We start from the raw sequence: 22,371 nt of genomic DNA, 5'->3' as shown, positions 1-22,371 counted from the left end.
ACTTTAAAAGCCTGCTCCCAGCACCCGAGCAACTTCCCAGCAACTTTCGGCTTCCTTTTAACTCGCGGGCGCTCGCGCCTGGCCCCAAGCCACGCAGCGGAGGGGAAGCCCAGGTCACCGCCGGGTCGCCTCCTCCAAGCAGCCCACCCGCCCGCCGGGCTTCCCCTCCGCCGCGTGGCTCGGGGCCAGGCGCGAGCGGCCACGAGTTAAAAGGAAGCCGAAAGTTGCTGGGAAGTTGCTCGGGTTTCCGGGCTTCAGACTTAAACTTTGCACAGGCAAAGTTTGCAGGCGGAGCGTCTTCCCGCTGAGGAGCGGAAGGGTTCCGCCGGCGGGCGGGCAGGCTGCTGAGGAGGCAACCCGGCGGCGCTCCGGTTTCCCCTCCGCCGCGCGCTCGGGGCCAGGCGCGAGCGCCCGCGAGTTAAAAGGAAGCCGAAAGTTGCTGGGAAGTTGCTCGGGTGCTGGGAGCAGGCTTTTAAAGTGCCACCTGAGCAGGACCACCGAGCCGGGAAATGGGGCACCAAGGCAGGGCAAGGCTCCACCAGCAGCGGCCTAGCTTTAGGTGGCTCCAAGCAGCCCGCTCCAAGCAGCCCGCCTGCCGGGCGGAACCCTTCCCGCTCCTCAGTGGGAAGACGCTCCCGCCTGCAAACTTTGCTTTTGCAAAGGGGCGGGCCGGATTGGACAGACCAACGGGCCGGATGTGGCCCGCGGGCCGTAGTTTGCCCACCCCTGCTCTAATCCCTGGGGTCATAAGACAAAACAGGTTTTCTGGCTCTCCTGGAATAATCATCAACATGACTTTGATAGGAATGTTGTTCCATAGAGAGGGTGCAGTAGCAGAAAGGCCTACCTCCTGGGTCTCAGCAGATGACATTCTCAAGTGGACAGAACCTTCAACAAGCCTCTTCTGCTCACCTGATTGGCTAAAGAGATATCACTGGGGAGAAGTGATTCCTCAAATAACCTGGCTACGTGCCATGTTAGTTCAAGAGCCCAAGATAAACAAAGAACCACTTCTGTTTCTGCCATCAAAATCCACCCTATGATAAAGCTTACAATAAAGCATTCCTTAGCAAAGGTATTAGTTCTATGTTATAATATTTAGACATTCCAAATATGGGAGATCAATTCACATAATGTATTCTCTCTAACAAAATAAGACAGTATGACCTCATGCTGTTTTTCTGCTGCAGCCCCTATGTTACAAACAGCTTCCATCCTGAGGTCAGTTCAGCAACAGTCCCAATAGCCTTCTAGAAGCTAGTAAAAGTAGAGTTTTTCAGCGAGTATTTGAGGAATGATACATATGTATTATCAGTATTGAGATAGTATTGTATTATTAAGGTAATGCTGTTTTAGTTTAAATATTGCTTTATTATTGTAAACTCCTGGGAATCCGAGCACATTATTGCAGCATATGTATCTATGTAAATATATGCATATGCGTAAATAAATCAGGTATTTCAAAAAATGGAAAACCCAATATGCCTTTTAGAAATATGTGAATGCAATGTATGTCTGTTGAAGAAAAAGGAAGTTGAACTTCAAAAGATCATGAAAGATCATATTTATAATATGACTAGGAAAAAAGAGCGCAAATATGTGCCAATTAGATGCTGCACCTCCATTTTTCTGCTTTTTCTAGTTTCTTGGTGAATTTTTTCTAGGCATAATAAACCTAAAGTAAAAGTAAAGACTTCCCTGAGTCGAAATCAACATTTGGTGGCTATATACTCTTTTCAATGTGGTGTTTTCGGTGGCAATTAAAAAATGGTTTACTCTTCCCTTTTTCAGCTTCCCCATCGGCCCTGTAGCCTTGGGATTTCCATGTGCTCTTTCATCAAATGAGATCAGGTTTAAGCCAACCTACTTGTGAGGACCAAGTCAGATTCAAAGAGTCTTAGACTTCATCGGCCTATTACCATAATAGTTCACAAACATCAATTGTTTCTTCAACTGAAAATCAACCAGGTCTCACTCTGGTCCATAGCAGCACTTAGGGAAATAAAAAGAGATATAAGATTTTAACGTAGGAACCAACTGGGGAAAAAAAAAGAGGGTGCCAAATGGCTGTAGGCTTATAGTTATCCATTGCTAGCTTTCTTTTCCAATATCAACTTTTCTAATATTTGTAATACAATTAGCTAATCAAACAGCTGTGTCCTTGAATCTCCACCCACTAGCTCTTAAGTAATGGTTGGAATAAAACCTGATAGTAAGTTTTTTCCCAAGATCAGCCAGGGTTGATTAGATGTTGCTACCTGTTGAGACATTTTAGTCCATTTAAAACTTAATACAACTGTTTCTTCCTGACAAATGTGAGGAAAACTTGCTTTTTGTTATATAAAGGTTTGCCACCAAATTTCAGTAATATTTATTTATTTATTGAATTTATATTGCTGCCTATTCGCCCATGGCGACTCAAAGCAGCTTACAGAATATAAAACCATATTTAAAACAATAAAAACTAACAAACAGAATCAAATAAATTAATATAGTACAATATAACAAAATCACTTCCCAACTCCCACCCCACACCCTGGCGACAGCAGATCACACGAGCCATTTAATGGGCTCCATTCCACTCTGGGTTCCCCAGGCCCGCTGGCAGAACCAAGTCTTCAGTGCCTTCCAGAAGAGTATTAGAATGGGGGCTGTTCTAATCTCTGGGGAAATGATGTACTAGAGAGAGGGAGCCACCATGGAGAAGGCCCTTGTTCTGGGTCCCACCAGATGTATCTCCTTGGGGATGGGACCTGCAACATTCCCTGCCTCCCCACTCTGATGGGTCGGGTAGATGTGACCGTCAAGAGATGGTCCCTTAGATGGTCCCAAGTCATGAAGGGCTTTAAAGATGACAACCAGCACCTTGAACTGTACCCAGAAGCAAATCAGCAACCAATGCAGCTCCACAGAGAGGTGATATATGTGCACATCGGGGTCTGCACCAAACCATGCATTTTGCACCAACTGGAGCTTCCAGATGCTCTTCAAGGGCAGCCCCATGTAGAGCACATTGCAATATGTGGTCTTGGATGGTTCTAGAGGTATCTAAACACTAAGACGATAGTAGAAGTGGTATCAGCAATCTCTTAGTGAACTATGATAATGTCCTCAGACAAATGCTGCCATTACATATTTGTACCTCTATATTAGCATGCCATTGTCATCACACACATTTTATCATTTGCCACAGTGGTGGTATTCAGCAGGTTCTGACCAGTTCTGGAGAACCGGTAGCAGAAATTTTGAGTAGTTCAGAGAACCAGCAAATACCACCTCTGACTGGAGATTTTACAGTATCCTTCCCCTGTCACGCCCCCCAAGCCATGCCCACAGAACCGTTAGTAAAAATATTTGAATCCCACCACTGGTTTGCCACCCCATTCCGTGGATGTTCATGCATTGTGAAGGACATAAATGACTTACAAATTAAGTACTGAAGTGAATGTTTGATAATTATCAGGAAACTTATACTTAACATTACCCAAACAGAGTTGCTGGCTCACTGGGGAAACAAGATTAGCTCTATGGATGCTTTGATCCCGCAGTGATCCTTGGCTGATTTCAGACAACTTAGTAAGTGGAGATTCCCTGTAGAAGATATTATTTGAATTTTGTTTAATAAAAGTAAAATTGTTGACAGGATGCTGGTTACATTTAAGCCTACCCAAACAAAACTGTTTTATATACAGTTATGAGGATTTTTTTTTTGTCAAATATGCTTTTGGCTACAGATGTTAACTGTTCTTTAAATCTTGCTTTATCAGCTAGTTACTCAAACATCATTCAAAAGAAAAAAAAAGGGTTTCAGCTTTAGCTGAATGCATTACCAAAGGCAAGCTCAATCATAAAGATTATGATAAGAAAGAACTTTAATGCATCAAATAAGGCAGCAACTGAGGCATGGCTAGTGGGTAATGGAGCAGATCTAATTCTGATCTAAATAAAGTTAGATCTAAGGAATTCAATCTCAGTACGTGTATAGACTTTGTCCCAAAGACAAAGGAATGTGAAATAAATGGCCTACAATTTTCTTATTTATATTTTACAAAATTTTGAAAAAGATAAAATTTGGGCAGTAAATGGCACTTTCAATGCAATCATCAGTTGAAAATTCCCCCTGCTTCCAATGTTAGATTGGCTCCCATCCTCTTGTGTTTTTTTTAGAAAGCTACTAAAGACTTGTATCAACTGTTGCCTCATTTTCATCAAAGTAAGACAAAATTTAGCTTATCACAAATAATTTCATCATCATAAGTAATTTCATATCTGTAAGAATTGGTTTACAAAATAATTATCCATCCTTCCTGGGTTGACCTTCCTGGGCACTGAGAGTTAATATGTAATTATCCCAAATATTCCTATAGAAGTTACAATATAGGAGTTCACAATGAACTGCTTTTATCTCCACAGATCAGTATGGATGGATAAGCTTCATTATAGGTAGTCCTTGAATTACATCCACATTTGGGATCAGAATTTCCATTGCAAAACAAGGCAGTTGCTACGTGAACTGCCCCTGACTTTACAACCTTTTTTTGCCACTGTTGTTAAGTAAATCACTGCAATTGTTAAGGGAATCATGCAGTCATTAAATAAATCTGGCTTCCCAGACTTTGCATGTCAGAAGCTGGCTAGGAAGGTCATAAATGGCAATCACATGACCTTGGGATGTTGCAACTGTTGTAAATACGTGCCAACTGCCCGAATTTTGATCAAGTGACCTTGGGAATGCTGCGATAGTCCTAAAATGATGACTGGTCATTAGCTATTGTAATTTCAAACAGTTGCTAAATGAACAGTGATTAGTCGAGGACTACTTATCATAAGGTTTTATAGTACTATCCTGCAAAGCGAAGACCTTCCTGTTATGCCTTGATTTCTGTTGTTCTTCCTTGGTGGGAGCTAACAGTAAACAACAGCCTAATCAAGGAACCACCAAGAACACTCCCACCAACGCTGACAGGGTAAGCCACTAGTATATAAGAAGGGAGCAAATGCTACTCCTCTCTAGCACTGATGATGTTACTGAGCTGGGTAATGAAATGTCTGCAAGAAAACAACAAAGCTGAAAGAGCACCAAGGACCCCACAGTAAAATGGGTGTCTTCATCCAACACTTGTGGATTCAATCATGATTAAGCAAAAACATGACTTAGCCCAATGTCTGAGTCTAGGCAGAATCTCTACTTCAGCTAATTTCATTATAATTTATTATTTCTGACAAGGATATGGAGGAAATGAGATCTAAAATAGGACACTAGGAAATTTTCTGACTTCTTAGCCAATAATTTACATAATTTTGGAGTAAGGACCTTGAAAGCAGAACAATATGCACAGTCATCCTTATCTTATTGATATTAAAGTAAAATAGGTTCATGACAAATACATATTTATACCGGTAGTATGATGGTATATAACAGCATTACTTTGGCCGGAAATAATGGTGTAGAACTTGAACACTAAATTGGAGAAGGCTATATTATGTATTATAGCTACACATACTATATATACTGTATATACACATGCACATAATTAAATAATAGTGGGCAGCCTTAATTTCTTTATGTTCCTGGTCCACTTGGGTTTGATACATCACTAGTATACAAATAAGACTTTCCACTGAGAATAGCTTTTCCTAATACCCAGGATCTCAGTCATTTCTCATAACGAAAACCTCATGTGTACCTGGATCTAGTAGGAGTGAAATTTCTTTCTGCAGCAGGTTGTTCTAGGTCATCGAGCAATTCCACTGAAACATAGATCAACAGTTCCTATTAAAGATTTAAAGTTCAACCAGGAACTGTACTTAATAACCAGATGAGATAAGTTAAAAGTGAATACCGACACAGTAAACCTGCCAGGATTAGAGCATGATAGAATATAGGTTTAATCAAATAGCAACAAGCTATGAAATGTGCATGTTACATACCACAACAGGATTACATAATTTTGCATGCAAGCTTTATGCAAATAGAATATAGGCTGCAATGATTTATTCTAAATTAACTCTCCTAAAACTATTTTGGCTTTGTTCTCAAAGAAGCTCATATTACACCATTCATATATTTGCAATAGCAGCTTGTTGTTTAAGACCTTCTTAAATATGGCAAGTTCAGAAGAGTACCTTGGAACTTTTCAAGGTTTTGAGATAAATTAGAAATAGCAGAGAGGGAAGAGAACAAGCAGGCATGATTCAGAAATACTACATGCAGATAATTTACAATTTTCAGAGCAATTTCATGCAGCTTATATATTCAAATAATATACAGTTCCAAATATTTTTCCAAATAAACTGGCTTTCATTTTATTAGCACAGATACCAGTAGATTAAAAATGTGAAGAAAAAACTCCCAGTGACTTCTAGCTCAATTTAGGACAGGGGTCTCCAACCTTGGCTGGGGAATTCTGGGAGTTGAAGTCCTCCAGGCTTAAAGTAGCCAAGGTTGGAGACCCCTGATTTAAGACACTTCTCACTACTACTATTATGATCCATAATTAGAATACCAGGATTGGAAGGGACCTTGTCCACCCTATGCTTAAGCAACCATTCCAGATAAATGGCTATCCAGTCTCTTCTTGAAATGCTATCTGCTGACCTGAACAAGAAGCAGAAGTCACTCTCCCACCTCCAGCTGCTGCAGGTCCAACAGCGAAGCTCCCTTCAGTCCTATACCATCTAAAACAAAAATATACCCTCTTCCCCGCCAGCTGAGTCTTGGGGGCTTTGCATGTTTGATCTAGGCTACAAAAGACAGAAATCCAAAACCAGCATTTCCTTTTCAGGATCAGAAACCAGAAGATGAAATGAAAGATGAGACAAGAGTTCCATGTCATGTGAGAAACAGAAGATCTTAAGCAAAAAGAAAAAGAAAAAAGAAACTATACAGGCGGTCCTTGACTTACAACAGTTAATTTAGTGGCCATTTAAAGTTACAACAGCACCGTATGTTATTCATACTTACCGTTTAAAGTTACAACGGTCGTTAAGCATGTTTTTTATACTTATGACCGTTGCAGCATCCCCATGGTCACATGGTCAAAATTCAGACGCTTGGCAACTGACTCATATTTATGACAGTTGCAGTATCCCGGGGTCATGGGATCACCTTTTGCCACCTTCTGACAAGCAAAGTCAATGAAGAAGCCAGATTCACTTTACAACTGCAATGTTTTGCTTAAAAACCGTGGTGAGAAAAGTTATAAAATGGGGTGAAACTCACCTAACAACTCCTTTGCTTAGCAACAGAAATGTGGGGCTCAATTATAGTTGCAAGTCGAGGACTGCCTGTAATGCAGTTAATTGTGAAAAGAGCACCAACCACTTAGGTTTTCAATACTGGTTGGGAATGCTGATACAAAATCCTCATATGAAAATGCCCTTAGCATGCATTGTATTAGACCTAATTGCTTTGTTTGATAGGTTAGCTTTCAAATCCTGTTCATCTCGGAACGTTCTGCTTTAAAGGAAATGAAGATTAACTGGGTCTCAATAAACTTTAGAAATAATGTGTGTAAAATATCGGAATTTACCCAACAGACCTTACTATAGGCTTACAAAGTATTTTGTGAAGACTGAATGATTGTATCTATAGATTCCAATGGATCCAAAATATTTTATATGTAATTGATTTATAAATAGAAACCAATTCAATAAAATCAAAGCAATAGAATTGCAATATTTCTTGATAACTAGTTTTATAGTAATTCATTTCACCGTTGTTTTCTAAGGCTTAAGATAAAATCAAAGATCTAATGAAAATATATTCAAAAATATATTTAAAACATCTTTCATACTTCAGTCAGTATCAAAGAATATATGGTAAACATTGTCAGCTGAAAATCTGAGATTAAAAAAATACTCTGAACTAATATGAAGTCGTGAAAATATCAGTTAACATTATATCAAATATTTTCTGAATGTATTTATAAAATATTCTCACCATTAACAATTTCATAGCCAAAGAACCTCTTTATTCCAGGTACATTTCTGCCATTTTCCAAATTCTTAACTGAAAGAAACAAACAGAATAAGCATGATAAAGTGTTCTTGCTTGAACTCAAAAGAGTCATTAAATTATATGTTCCATTAGTAACTCCCAAAAACAAAAAAACAATTTACCCAAAAAGATAAGAAAACTTCAATCTAAAAAAAATCGTTATGGCGTAAAAACAAAACTAAATACGTAGCTAACTTTAAAAACCGATACAACACCTTATGCCGACAGATAAAGGCAGAATAAACCAATCACTACTGCAAGCAAGAGGAAAAATCTTCTATGCACAAAATCCACCCGTGCCTTCTATAACTTTGTAAACACCAAACTTAAAGACTCAAAAACCATCCCACCCCTAAAAGGACCGAATGGGAAAGATTATAGCAATGAAGCTGTTAAGGCAAACCTCTTCAACACGTTCTTCAGTTCAGTCTTTGTAAACAGTAATGGCTCATGTCCCACATTTCCTAATCATATGACAACTAACTGCAGTGATTTACAAATTGACTTTACTGAAAATAACGTAGAAAATGCCCTACATCACCTAAAACCATCCTTATCTATTGGCCCTGATGGCTTACGTGTATACTTCTTAAAAAAGCTCTCCACTACCATAGCAGAACCCCTAAGCATAATATATGAGATATCATTCAGAACCAGCTCCTTACCAAGCCTATGTTCTTTAGCAACGGTCATCCCTATCTTCAAAAAAGGTGACCCCTGCCTGGTTGAAAACTACAGACCAATTTCATTGTGTTGTGTCACATGCAAAGTTATGGAATCAATTATTAATCAATGCATAACCTTCCACCTAGAGTCAAACAACTTACTCTTCAATAAACAATTCATTTCAGAAAGAAACTGTCTTGCAATTTGCAACTTCTACACTGCAAAAACATATGGACTACACTACTTGACCAGGGCAAAGCAATAGATGTAATTTACATAGACTTCTGCAAAGCCTTTGACATGACAAACTGCTGTTTTGTATATGATAAACTACTATTAAAATTAAATACTTACGGCATTTCCAGATCCCATCACAAGCAGATTACTGCCTTCCTGTCAAACAGGCAACAAATAGTAAAAATAGGAAACACCCTATCAAATGCTGCACCAGTTAACAGTGGTGTCCCTCAAGGGAGCGTTCTAGGACCCACACTCTTTACACTCCATATAAATGACCTTTGTGATCACTTTATATGCAACTGCATCCTCTTCACTGATGATGTAAAACTATTCAACACCACCGACAATGCTACCATCCTTCAATACGACCTTGATTATGTGTCTGAATGGTCTAACAGTTGGCAACTCCAAATCTTGACCAACACATGCTCTGTCCTACACATTGGTAAAAAAAATCAATACACCAAATACAAGCTAGGCGGATACGACCTTGTTGATGACCCTCATTCTGTCAAGGACCTTGGAGTTCTCATATCGAATGACCTAAGCGCCAAAGCTCACTGCAACCGTATTGCCAAAAAGGCTTTAAGAGTTGTAAATCTAATTTTATGAAGCTTCTCCTCTGGTAATACTGATTTGCAAACTAGGGCATTCAAAACCTTTGCTAGACCAATACTTGAATACAGCTCTGCTGTCTGGAATCCGCACTGTATATCAGACATAAATACAACTAAGCGAGTCCAGAAGTATTTTACCAGAAGAACACTACATTCCTCTGTTCCCAACAGAATACCCTTATACCACCAGACTTGCGATTCTAGGCTTAGAAAACCTTGAATTAAACTGGCTAAGATTGGACTTAAGCATAGTACATAAAATCATATGTTACAATGTCTTACCAGTTAATGAATATTTCAGCTTTAACCATAACAACACAAGAGCACACAACAGATATAAACTTAATGTAAACCACTCCAAACTTGATTGCAGGAAGTATGATTTCAGCAACAGAGTGATCAATGTCTGTAACTCACTACCTGATTCTGTTGTCGCCTGCTCAAACCCCCACTCCTTTACCCTCAAACTAACCTCTATTGACCTCACCCCATTCCTAAGAGGTCTGTAAGGGCCATGCATAAGCACACAATTGTGCCTACCATCCCTGTCCTATTGTCCCCAATGATTAGTTCCTATTTCTTATATTTAAACTTGTATTTATTCTTATTTCTATTATATTGTAAGCATTTGACAAAATAAATAAATAAAAATAAAAAATTATTCTGTTTAGATAAATAAAACGTTCAGTTTAATACTAAAATTTAGAACCAATTCTAAATTGGTTAGAATAAACCAATTCTAAAAAGAATAAAATATCTTTGAATACTGTAATATAATGTATTAGGAGGCGAGAATATTCAGAAATAGTTATTTCCTCTTTAAATAGTTATAGTTATAATTTATTCAGAAATAGCAAGTTCCCTCCCATGAACTTCTATTCTTTAATTAATTAAATATACACTAATGTTACTTTTGATAAAGCTGTCTTCTTCGCTAGCAATCTTTTACACACCAAGTCTAAAATATTATACATATTATAAAAATACATTATAAAAATACATTACAAAGGCTTTGGAATCAATATGCAGAAATGGATAACTAAAATTATTATGAGGCTACAATGTACTTTTCAGCTTAGAGCAAAGGCTTGTATGGGTGAGACAAAGGTGAAGAAAATGAGGTCAAAGACAAGTTTTTCTCTCTCTTTCAACTGATGAAATGGAGGGTCATCCATTGAAATTAAACATGAAGAGATTCGAGATCAGGGCTGTCAAACTCGCAGTCTGCAGCTCAGATGCATCACACGCTGGCCATGCCCACACTCAGTTTAGCAAAGGGGGGGGGGGAATTGTGATATGTCATATGATGCTGCCGTGACAATGTGAGTTTGACACCTCTGTTCTAGATCAATAGGTAGTAGCACATCTTCATACAAAGCATGGTTAATCCAAATAATTCACTGCATCCTAAATGACAATGATCACCAATTTAAATTGCTTTTAAAGAAGGGTTTAATAATTCAAAATAGCTGTTCTGCTTGAAATATTCCCAAAGTGATCCAACTGGTTACTTTATAATATTAGTAGGTTCTTTGGCTTGATTCTGCAGGGTGAGTATATGTGTTTAGCTTTTATTGTGTTAAAAGTATAGTAATGACTAATTTGAACTCCACTCTTAATATTTTTAAGTTCTTTATACCACTTGCAGTCTTTCTGCAATTTAAAATATTGATAGATTAATCCAGAAATACATGTAGAAAACTATAGAAATACTGCCTTGACTTGAATGTTGGTCCGTTGTATTTATTTATTTATTTATTTATTTTTATTTGATTTGCCAATTGTTTACAAGATAATAAGTATAAGTGTATACATAGTTGTGAATACATGAAATGGGTACATATAAGAAAAATAAAAGAAGAATAAGAGAAACAATAGGACAGGGACGGTAGGCACGTTGGTGCGCTTATGCACGCCCCCTACAGACCTCTTAGGAAAGGGGTGAGGTCAATAGTAGACAGTCTAAGGTTAAAGTTTTTGGGGTTTGGGGAAGAAACTACAGAGTCGGGTAGAGTATTCCAGACATTGACCACTCTATTGCTGAAGTCGTATTTCCTGCAATCAAGTTTGGTGCGGTTTACTTTGAGTTTGTATCTATTGTGTGCTCTTGTGTTGTTATGGTTGAAGCTGAAGTATTCATTGACAGGTAGGACATTGCAATGTATGATTTTATATACCAGGCTTAAGTCAGACCGAAGACGGCGTAATTCAACGTTTTCTAGTTCTAGAATTTCAAGTCTGGTGGCATAAGGTATTCTACAACGAGTAGAGGAGTGGAGAACTCTTCTTGTGAAATATTTCTGGACTTTCTCAATTGTGCTAATATCAGATACGTAATGTGGGTTCCAGACTGATGAACTGTATTCGAGTATTGGTCTAGCAAATGTTTTGTATGCTCTGGTTAGTAGTGTGATATTACCAGAGAAAAAGCTACGTAGGATTAGGTTAACAACTCTTAATGCCTTTTTGGCTATGTAGTTGCAGTGGGCTCTAGCACTTAGATCATTAGAAGTGAGTATTCCAAGGTCCTTTACAGAGCTTGGGTCATCAACAAGTTCTTGACTATTCAGCTTGTATTTTATTTTCTGATTTTTTTTGCCAATATGTAAGACAGAGCATTTATTTGTTGAGATTTGAAGTTGCCATTTGTTTGACCATTCTGATACATAGTCAAGATCTTTTTGTAGGGTAGCAGTATTGTCTGTGGTATTGAACAGCTTTACATCATCAGCGAAGAGAACGCAATTGCTCTTAATATGATCACAGAGGTCGTTTATGTAGAGTATGAAGAGAGTTGGTCCTAGAACACTGCCTTGGGGGACACCACTATTGACAGGTACTGGATTTGATAGGACGCTCCCGATTTTGACCATTTGTTGTCTGTTTGACAGGAATGCTTCTATCCAGTTATTCAGTTGTCCAGAGATACCATAGGATTTTATTTTTAGGAGTAGTTTGTCGTGTACCACTGAATCAAAGGCTTTACAGAAGTCTATGTAGATTGCGTCCTATTGCTTTGCCCTGGTCGAGTTGTGTCGTCCATATGTTTTTGCAGTGTAAGAGTTGTAGATTACAGGATAGTTTTTTTCTGAAACCAAATTGTTTATTGGAGAGTAGGTTATTTGTCTCTAAGTGGAGGATGATGGATTGGTTAATAATTGATTCCATGACTTTACAGGTGACGCAGCATAAGGAGATTGGCCTGTAATTTTCAACTAGGCTTGGGTCTCCCTTTTGAAGATGGGGATGACTGTGGCTTGTGACCATAGGTTAGGCAAGGAGCTGGTCCTGAAAGATTTTTCAAAGATTATGCTTAGAGGTTTGGCTATGGCAGTGGATAGCTTTCTTAAGAAGTAGGCACATATTCCATCCGGTCCAATAGATAGAGATGGTTTTAGATTGCGTAGTGATTTTTCAACATTGTCTTCTGTGAAATCGATATGTATTAGATCATTATTGTTATCTGTGGTGCGGCTAGGAAATACTGGGCATGATCCATTGCTGTTTACAAATACTGAGCCAAGAATGTGTTATAGATGTTGGCTTTAATGGTGTCGTCGTTGCAGTCTTTACCATCAGGTCCTATCAAGGGAGGGATGGACCTTGAGTCTTTTAGTTTGTTGTTTACAAAATTGTAAAAAGCACGGTGGAATTGGTGCTTAGAAGGTTTTCCTCTTGTTTAATGTGATAATTGGTGCATTCGGTCTTTATCTGGTGGCATAAATTTTTGTATCGGTTTTTTGAAATTGGCAACGTGACCAGATTTGTTTTTCCTCCAGAGTGATCTCTTTGGATTGAAGTTTCCTTATTGATATGGGTAATCTGCTTTTTTGTTTTGTTTTGGGAGTTGTTGTTGGTACATATAGTTTGATGACTCTTTTGACTTCAAGTAAAAATATGTTGTAATGGTCTTCAACAGTATTGCATCCAGTGAATAGAGATTGCCAATCCAGGGATGAGAGATCGTTGTCTATAAGATCATAGTTGTCTTTTTTGAAGTTACAATTGGGGATTACATCATTGTGGTGATTTTTGTGTGGACGTATGTTGAGACAAAAGTCAATCATATTGTGGTCACTACTGAAAAGGGTTCTTTAGTTTGTATTCCGTAAATTAAATTCAAACTATTGCAGAAGATGAGATCGAGGCAGTTGTTTAGTCTAGTGTTGTTGGTTACTAGTTGTTCCAGTCCCAGATTTGTAATAGCATTGTAGAAGGTTGTGTGTATGATTTCAGTCGTACAATCATTTAGGGTCCAGTCAATATGAGGTAGATTGAAATCACCAAGAAAGATAAAAGGGTATGGGCAGGATGCAGCCCATGTTAGTAATGTATTTAGCTTGTTTACATGTTCGATGTCATAATCAGGTGCTCTGTAACATAGTAAGAATCGAATTGTGATATTTAAGGATAGTTCACAGATGATGGTCTCAGGAAGAGCAAGCTCCTGGGTAACTTGGATATTTTTTAGATGTAAGGATTTTTTATAGAATATAGCAACACCACCTCCTCGACGATTTTCACGATCTGATCGGTAAACATGATAGTCTCTTACTGTGGTAATGGAGTCGGGGAGAGATGCATTGAGCCATGTTTCACAGACAAATATAATGTCAAGTTAGCCATATTTAGGAGGATGAGAAATTCAGGTATTTTATTCACGAGGCTTCTTGCATTGAGTAGTTTGCATTTAAGGCCGGCAGTAGTTGGAATTGAGGTAGTTGGGGGCGTGCGTGCCTAGTCGTGGGTGATGGTGGATCGGTTGAGGTAGGGTTGTGGTTGAGGGTAGAAGCTGAGTATTGGGTTGCGTGGCTTACTTTTGATACAGTCAGCATGGTAGTCAATGTACAGGTCCTTCTCTCCATTGTCTAGACGGTTTTTGAGTTCAATGCGGAGTGCACGTGAGCGGGCACGTTGCTGTATGGTTAGGTCAGGGCGGCAACGGAGGTTCTTATGGTTGGTGTTGGTTTTGGCGAGTGAGTTTATAGTATAAATGAATTTACGTTTGCTTGATTGCTGTCACAGAATCAGTGGCATTTAATGTGCTTGAAGCTTCAGAAGAGCAGGCTGCAATTTGCACACCAAAGAAAGTATTCCCACTTATATGCATCAAATCAAGTTATCTGAAGGACCACCTTCTTCCATATAAATAGTCTTCATTTGTTAGGGTTTACGCTGGAAGGAATCTTCTTTGCCTCTGAGATGGGACAGATGACTACTAATAAAATAGCTTCTGGCCCTAAAACTATAAAACGTCGCTGAATTTTATTTTCAAGCACATGATTTAATTATTATATTGATGGTGAAAAAAACCCAGTCTGTTATTTCAAGCTCACTATTTATGTATACATTACTTTTCTGTAGAAACCTCAAAATAGTTAAGCATAAAATAATTGTAAATAAAGCCTAAAAGGCAGATAAGATACAAACATTAAAATAAGGTTTATTTAAAAAACATTTCAAAATGTATTTAATATAATTATAGAATTTTCTTTTAATCTGAAAATTGAGACTTGTTAGGTTTTGTATATTTATTTTATGCATGTTTTAAAATACATACATTGAATGTTCAGCTATAAAGTAGGGTATACATTAAAAAATTGCTTGAACTCACTAACATTTTCACTGTTAAAGCAACACACTCTTATTAAAAAAATCAAGCTTTTATAGCACTTCTCTTTTCCAGCAAACTAAATCCTGTCATTAAAAAAAAGCTTAAGCTGGCACACAAAGTGCAGCAGGAGGAGCTTTTAATACATATCTTATACGTAATGACTCATTCCTATCAAGGTGTGAAGTTAGTACTTTGGAATTTATCAATAGATAGCTATTATTGAGTAATTTAGATCAGGGGTCCCCAACCACCGGGCCGCGGACCGGTACCGGGCCGTGGAGCACTCTCTACCGGGCCGCAAAGATTTTTTTTTTAAAAAAATGGCGGCTTTCTTCACCTTCGGTGAATGCTGCTGGGATCGGGGATCAAGGACACAAATGAAAGAAGGGGAGGGAGGAAGCAACCGAAGCCTGTCCTTCTCTCTGGGTCAGCTGTCTCAGTCGCTCTCTCGCTCCTCCACCAGCCCAGGAAGAAACTGCTTCAAAGAAGCGGGGGCTTTTCCTGTCGCCGCAGCGCCTCCGAAGCGCCCGTTTCTCCCCACCCCACCGCCCGCCCGCCGCGCGCTGGGTTCAACCCAGTGCTCCGTTCTGCCTGCCTGCCTGCCTTCGTTAATGGTTGAATCGGAACAGCTTCGGCTGAGTAAAAGAGGCGAATAGTTATTATTCTCAGCCGAAGCTGCTCCCAAACAACCAGAAACTAAGGCAGGCAGGCAGGCAGGCAGAACGGGACACTGTGGATTGAAGCAGGGCGCGGGCGGGCGGGTGGGGTGAACGGGCGCTTTGGAATAGCTGCGGCGACAGGAAAGCCCCTCCCCACTTCTTTGAAGCAGTTTCTTCCTGGGCTGGTGGAGCAGCGAGAGAGCGAAGCCTCCTTCTCTTCTCTCCCCCCCCCCCGGTCCTTGCAAAAATTTCTGCTTGAAACCGGTCCCTGGTACAAAAAGGTTGGGGACCACTGATTTAGATGACAGATATTAGCCTCTCTCAGCTATTTAAAATCTAAGGGTATTTTGTTTCTTAGGTTCTGTTGAAATTCAGTCTTACACATACATAATAATGACTTATTTACTTACTCCTGCACAAGATACATATTGACTAAGGATTAATATGTGAAATATAGAAAGAAATCTCAAGCCATTTGCACTCCAATATGCCACTAATAAATTTATCATAGTGAGTTATAAAAGTGTAACTTGAAAGTAACTGCTGTATTTTAAATAATGAAATGAATTCTAATATGAAGTATTAATGAGCATTAAGGAGTTATATGAATGTAATCAGGTTGATTACACTCAGATGCAGGCAGGAAATTTCAATGGACCCAGAGGAGTAATTATTGCTAATGTGTTAACATCAATGGAGATGAATTATAATGATGGAATGTTGCTAATATAAAGAAAGAAATTTGTATTGATGAATTAGTGACAATACCAGGAAACTGTAATAACATGAACTATTTAGCACTGTCAAATTTCTAGAAGTTCATGAAACATATCTTGGTTGATCCTGGATGGGTTCTGCTATAAAAGATTAACAAGGATAAATTTTTAGCTTGGTGGTATTTAAAATTGTCCAATATTTTAAGTTTAACTCTCGTTAGGAAGAATAAGCTTGATCATAATTTATACAATTCTTTTGCTGATCATCCTATATCAAATGTTCCTAAAAATTACAGCAAACAAATTATTAGGAAAAGAGAGGAATGCTGCTTTGCTACTATATCTGCCAAGAACTCACACCACAAGAGCTTCGAGCACTGGAGTTATTCATTTCCTTCTCAAATTTCAGGTCTCTAGAAGTTGGAATTCAGTCCAGCATTTTTGACTTTCATAGCCCTTCCAGATTTGAACTTTTAAACACATTTTAGAGAAAAATGCTTGGAGCTTGATCTCTAAGGAAATAACGTTAAATCAAATGTTCTGAAAGACACTAATGTGACACTGAATTTAAAAATAGCAGTAATACCTCTGTTTAGAAAGATACACTGACTGGAATCCACATGTTGCAATATCCCCTGGAATGTGCCACATTTCAATGTGATGTGTAGAGTTTTCCCCAAAACACGATGAAGAAAGTGGTAATCAGAGCTAGGATCCATTATAGATTTTTTCCTCCAAGGAGTTGGGCATTCAGTCTAAATTTTTAAAAAAAGATAAATCTTTTGTTATTTATAGAAGTATATAAAAATATGCTAAGGAAATTATAAAATTAAAACCTATTCTCCAACCAGTGATACACAATCCAGTTTAATTCCTAAGAAATAAATGATACATTGTCTGACTTCCTCTAATTAATCACAAGCCCACATAATTAAACAATCATAGAAATGCAGACTAATAAGTGACCTGTAGAATGATCTTGCATATAAAATTATAAAAAAATAAGTCATCAATGAATGATACAATTGAAGTTAAAAATCTACGTCCATATGATGATTACAGATCCAGGACAACTGGGAAAAAAACCCAATTTGATTTAAGAAAAGCCAATGTCTTCAATTTTTAAGAAAAATTATGAGTTCATGGACATGTGCTTTGCCTGAGCTATAAACAAACCCATATGCGGCTGTTCAATTTATAACTGCAATTGGGACTGGAAATCTAATTGTCTTGACTTGTAACTTACAATTGGATTTCCAGTCTCAAATTATTTACCACTGTTTAAAAGACTATTTAAATGTTAAGAAACAACATACAGTATATCAGCAATCTTCTTCAAATTAGGTGTTGATAGCTGTTTAATAATTATTTTATGCCTCACCAGCAAGCATAATTTCAATTGACAGAGCCTTCTCTGCCACTGTTTCTGCCTATGGAATATCTTGCCCCTGGAGGTGACTGTTTTGACCTTCTGGAAGAACATGAAGACCAGGCTCTGCCAATTGGCATAGAAAATGAAGAGTGGCACGCAACCCGGGTGGGGTGGGGTAGTTGGTGGCTTGAGAACATTCCTTCTGCCTTTTAACTCATCTTTGTAACTCAGTTTTTATTGTTTTTCACTGTTTTAATTTTGCTTTTAATTCCGTCTTTTTGAAATGATTTTATGGTTTGCACTTGTAAACTGCCAAGAGTCACCTGGATTATGAAATGAGCAGTGCTTAAATTTCATAAATAAATGTGCAATACAGTAAAAATAACAGAGACATGTAATGAGACAGAAAAAGAGAAATAGAGTGATTAGTCTGTAAAGACGCTGTGGTTTATACATTAATCTACTCTCTCTTACTGGAGTAGAGAACTATGAGCACATGGACTAAGTCCAGTTCACTGCCCAATTTCATTTATTCATAAATATTTCTTTTATGTTGATATCCCAGGGAGTAAACCAGCCCTGACAGTGCCAAATAGCTTCTGGCAGTGTTGCCTTATTGTTGGCTCTCAATATGAACAAAGAAGGCAGCAGAATCCTCCTCTTCCTTCTCAGTGAACATCTACCTGTTCACTTCCCTACTGCTTTGCTTGTCTTCATTTTTCACTATTCTGTGAATCGAAAGCAAACTTAATAGATATTGTTACTCTAGTCTATTTATATACTGTAATATGGTGTACTGCATATAATATGGTCTGCTGCATACATATTATACATATACATACATACACACACACACATATTATACATTAAGATATTGTGCTGTGCACACACACGCACTACACACAAACACTTTAATATACTATATAAGAAACACACACACAAACTACTCTATTTTCTTTATAGACCATATTGTTATTCTACTCTATACTGCTTATTCAGGGAAACAAAATATGGCTGTTTCTCATATCTATATAAGCTAAAATGAAGATCAGGCATTCATCACCCCTAAGTGATGAAGAAATGGTGAAGAGATTGTCATGTAATGTCTCTTTCATTTGTTGCTGAAAGTACCAATTCTATTATTTATACTGCCCCTGTCCTCTTGGTTCCAGAAAAGCCCTTGTGTTCTTCCTCTGGTATCTTGTTTCTTTCTCTTCAGAGTTTCCTATATGACAATCAGCTGCTTCACAGCTTTCTTTTCAAATTTAACACCAAATATTACAAACGGAGAATATGAATTTATATTTTCCAAAAAAATCACTATTATTATATATTTAAATTCCACAGACATGGGATTTAAGAAGCAGCAGAGCAGCACAACTTTCAAACTTACATTAGGCCATAGCACTTAGGAAGACTCAAGTCTAAAGTTGATAAATATACCGTAACTGAGTATGAGTTGCTTTTACAATTGTGTTTAGTTTTCTTTGTAAGTTCATGGTGCTTTAAAGTTCCAAATAAATGACAACATATAAAAGTTATTATACATTTTGCCTTTCTTGGGCAATCTGTAATTATATAATTTAATGTTGTTTAGTAAAACATGTTTTCCCCTTCATTTAAAGCTACTAATAAAGTATCAAAAAGATAAAGAGGTAAAATTATTGGAACTATGTTATAATAGAAAATTTGAGTATACCTTTAAAATGAAGAGATCTACAGAAATTCAGACTGTCTCCCCACTTAATAGAATTAAACATTTCGGCACTGTTCTCTCATCTAACTCCATTATCATGATAGGCAGCATCATGATTATCTCTGAATTTTGTAACACAATTAAATATCTCCCCTAGACTTTAAAATTTACATATAAATGCAGAGCATCTAATTCAACCAGTGTAGCTAGTTTCTTGATCCCTCAGGCAGGCCTGAAAGATAGTTAACTTTATGGATGGCCTATGTTTTTTTGAAAGGTTTGCCATTCCATTTAAACCAGTTCTGTAAATAATGAGAAACCATCTTTCAAAACAAGTAGTTGTTGATTTTCCAGTGTTTTCTTTTGACTTAAAAACCTGGTCAATTTATATGGTAGTTTTTTTTAACACAACTACCACTCTGAAACTAGAAAATAAAAAATTTAAAGACACAAAAAAACACAAAATATAGGTCTATACACAGTAAAGCTGAACTACAAGAGTACAAATCTCATCTGGACTCAATTTACTATACACACTATCTATCTATCTATCTATCTATCTATCTATCTATCTATCTATCTATCTATCTATCTATCTATCTATCTATCTATCTATCTATCTTTCCATCCATCCATCCATCCATCCATCCATCCTTCCATCCATCCATCCATCCATCCATCCATCCATCCATCCATCCAGCAAAACGTAATCACTGAATGGTAGTTACACCGGCTGAATCCAACCCCTGATGTAAATTATCTAAGAACTTAATAAAAAATAAGTATGGGTCCTAAATTCTAATACTCATTCCACAGAACCTACAGTTCTGTCTTTCTAATAGTGGAGAATATATGTAACACAAGTTTAAACTGTTAAGTTCTTGATGTTTTTCGAGTTTTAATGTTTTCCCATAGATGTTTCATTACCAAGCTACTGTAGGTAACATCATTAGCACATGGGGAAATAATCTTGCTGGTTGCTTATACTGTATATAGTAGTTTATCAGCAAACCTTACTTTCCCATGCTCTGATGTTACCTAACTTGCTAAAAAAAATCTGCAAGAAAACAACCTAATTTAGAGAATATCAAGAACCCAACAGTTTATGGTGTTCATTCAAAACCTTTCCTTTCAGAGATTCACATCCTCAACACTTAAAAGCTACAGAGTTGAGTTGATCTTTTCAACTCATTCTCATACACACACTACACTGAAATATCACTTTGGTTTTAGCATGTAGTTCATAAAACAGGATTTATTGCGAACCAACTTCAGAACTCAGTTACTTGTAGTATATTGTAGGGGGCGTGCATAAGCGCACCAACGTGCCTACCGTCCCTGTCCTATTGTTTCTCTTATTCTTTTATTTTTCTTATATGTACCCATTTCATGTATTCACAACTATGTATACACTTATACTTATTATCTTGTAAACAATTGGCAAATCAAATATTCCACAAATCACTTAAGACTTAATGTAATATACAAACCTTGCCATACATTCATATCTAGCAACAACCCAAGGAAAACAGACGTTTTGATTTTCTTTATTGCTATCTTATTTATTTTCCCTCCTAAATGATGTGGCTTTCATTTTTTATCACATTTGTTCTACTTTTCCTACCCATTATGATAAATTGTCTTCAACCCAGCCTGTCTCCTTAGTACTTCCAAATCCTTAAGCCACACAAACCTCTACCAGTTTTCCTGCTACCAGGCCAGAGCTCAAACTAAAACACTCTACCAGATGAATGAATGTAGTCTGCCCACATTCTGCTTCAAAAGGAAAAAAAAAATGGTACAGGTAGTCCTTGATTTATGGCCACAATTGAGCCCAGAACTTCTGTTGCTAAGCAAGAGACTTAAGTCAGTTTTGCCCCATTATACAACCTATTTAAGCCACAGTTGTTAAGTGAGTCACTGCAGTTGTTAAGTTAGTAACATGGTTGAGTGATTTTGGTTTCCCCATTGACTTTGGTCATAAAAGATGATTGCATGACACCGTGATACTACAGCCATCATAAATATGAGTCAGTTGCCAAGATCATATGATAGGGATGCCGCAACAATCGAAAGTCTGAAAAATAGCCATAAGTCACGTTTTTCAGTGCTGTTGTAATGTCGAGTGGTCATTAAACAAAACTGTTGCAAGTTGAGAACTACCTGTACTAAAAGGCACTTCTAAGAATACTGCTGGGGCCAAATGACATCATTGTAGTAAATAATGTGTTAACTCCCCACAGTTTGCTTGGAAAAATTTCCAAAATCTTCACCTTTTTCCTAAGACTAAGAGAGAAAGGCTGGCCCAGCTGATGCCTGTAGAAAGTTCCCCCTCCCCCTCCTAGAAGAATGAAATATTTTGAGGAATATTAAAAAGGCAGAATATATTTCCCTAAATAAGAAATGGAGAAACATGTGTTTCTTAAAAGACAGAAAGCAGACTCAATCTCTCTCCCCCCAGCAGATTTTTGTGCCCATTGAGAAAGATTGGGCCAGCAAAAGACCTTCAGCTCCAGGGCGAAGGGATTATGGCCCTTCAGGGCATAATAGGACCATTTAGCAGAAGACACAGAGCCCATTGCATTGCAATCTCCTAAGGACATTACATCACCCAGCAAGTTTCAACCAAACCTGGGAGGTCAGACAACCTCAGCTATGACCCCTGCATAGCTCCACGGGTGTCTGACAGCAGCCGATACAAGTTCTTGCACAGGAACAGGAAGCTCAAGTTCAAAGCCCAGGAGAAGGTATAAATAGCCCTCACTCCCAACTCCACGTGGTCAGCTAGCCAG

At 37.9% G+C, this 22,371-nt stretch overlaps 1 protein-coding gene across 5 annotated transcripts in view; it reads right to left on the bottom strand.

Moving 5' to 3' along the window:
• Window positions 1-22,371, bottom strand: part of EXD1 (exonuclease 3'-5' domain containing 1) — a 34,570-nt gene that overhangs the window by 11,074 nt on the left and 1,125 nt on the right. For 3 of the 5 annotated variants that reach the window (XM_087951687.1, XM_087951688.1, XM_087951686.1), the window contains exons 2-5: window positions 17,098-17,266; window positions 7,943-8,011; window positions 5,688-5,751; window positions 3,485-3,591 (exon numbers count right to left, since the gene is read on the bottom strand). In XM_087951687.1, coding sequence (XP_087807813.1) covers window positions 3,485-3,591; window positions 5,688-5,751; window positions 7,943-8,011; window positions 17,098-17,230 — 373 coding nt within the window. In that variant the 5' untranslated portion in view covers window positions 17,231-17,266. Of the gene's footprint in view, window positions 1-3,484; window positions 3,592-5,687; window positions 5,752-7,942; window positions 8,012-17,097; window positions 17,267-17,892; window positions 17,951-22,371 lie in introns of those variants that run through there. The other 2 variants (XM_087951685.1, XM_087951684.1) reach the window with 2 other exon arrangements.

Source organism: Notechis scutatus, chromosome 1 (assembly GCF_049901735.1).
Source record: "Notechis scutatus isolate UNSWTSFEM ecotype Mainland chromosome 1, rNotScu1.2, whole genome shotgun sequence".
NCBI classification, from domain to species: Eukaryota; Metazoa; Chordata; class Lepidosauria; order Squamata; family Elapidae; genus Notechis; species Notechis scutatus.
The sequence above is the reverse complement of the archived record's forward strand: the minus strand, read 5'-3'. Positions and strand labels throughout refer to the sequence as shown.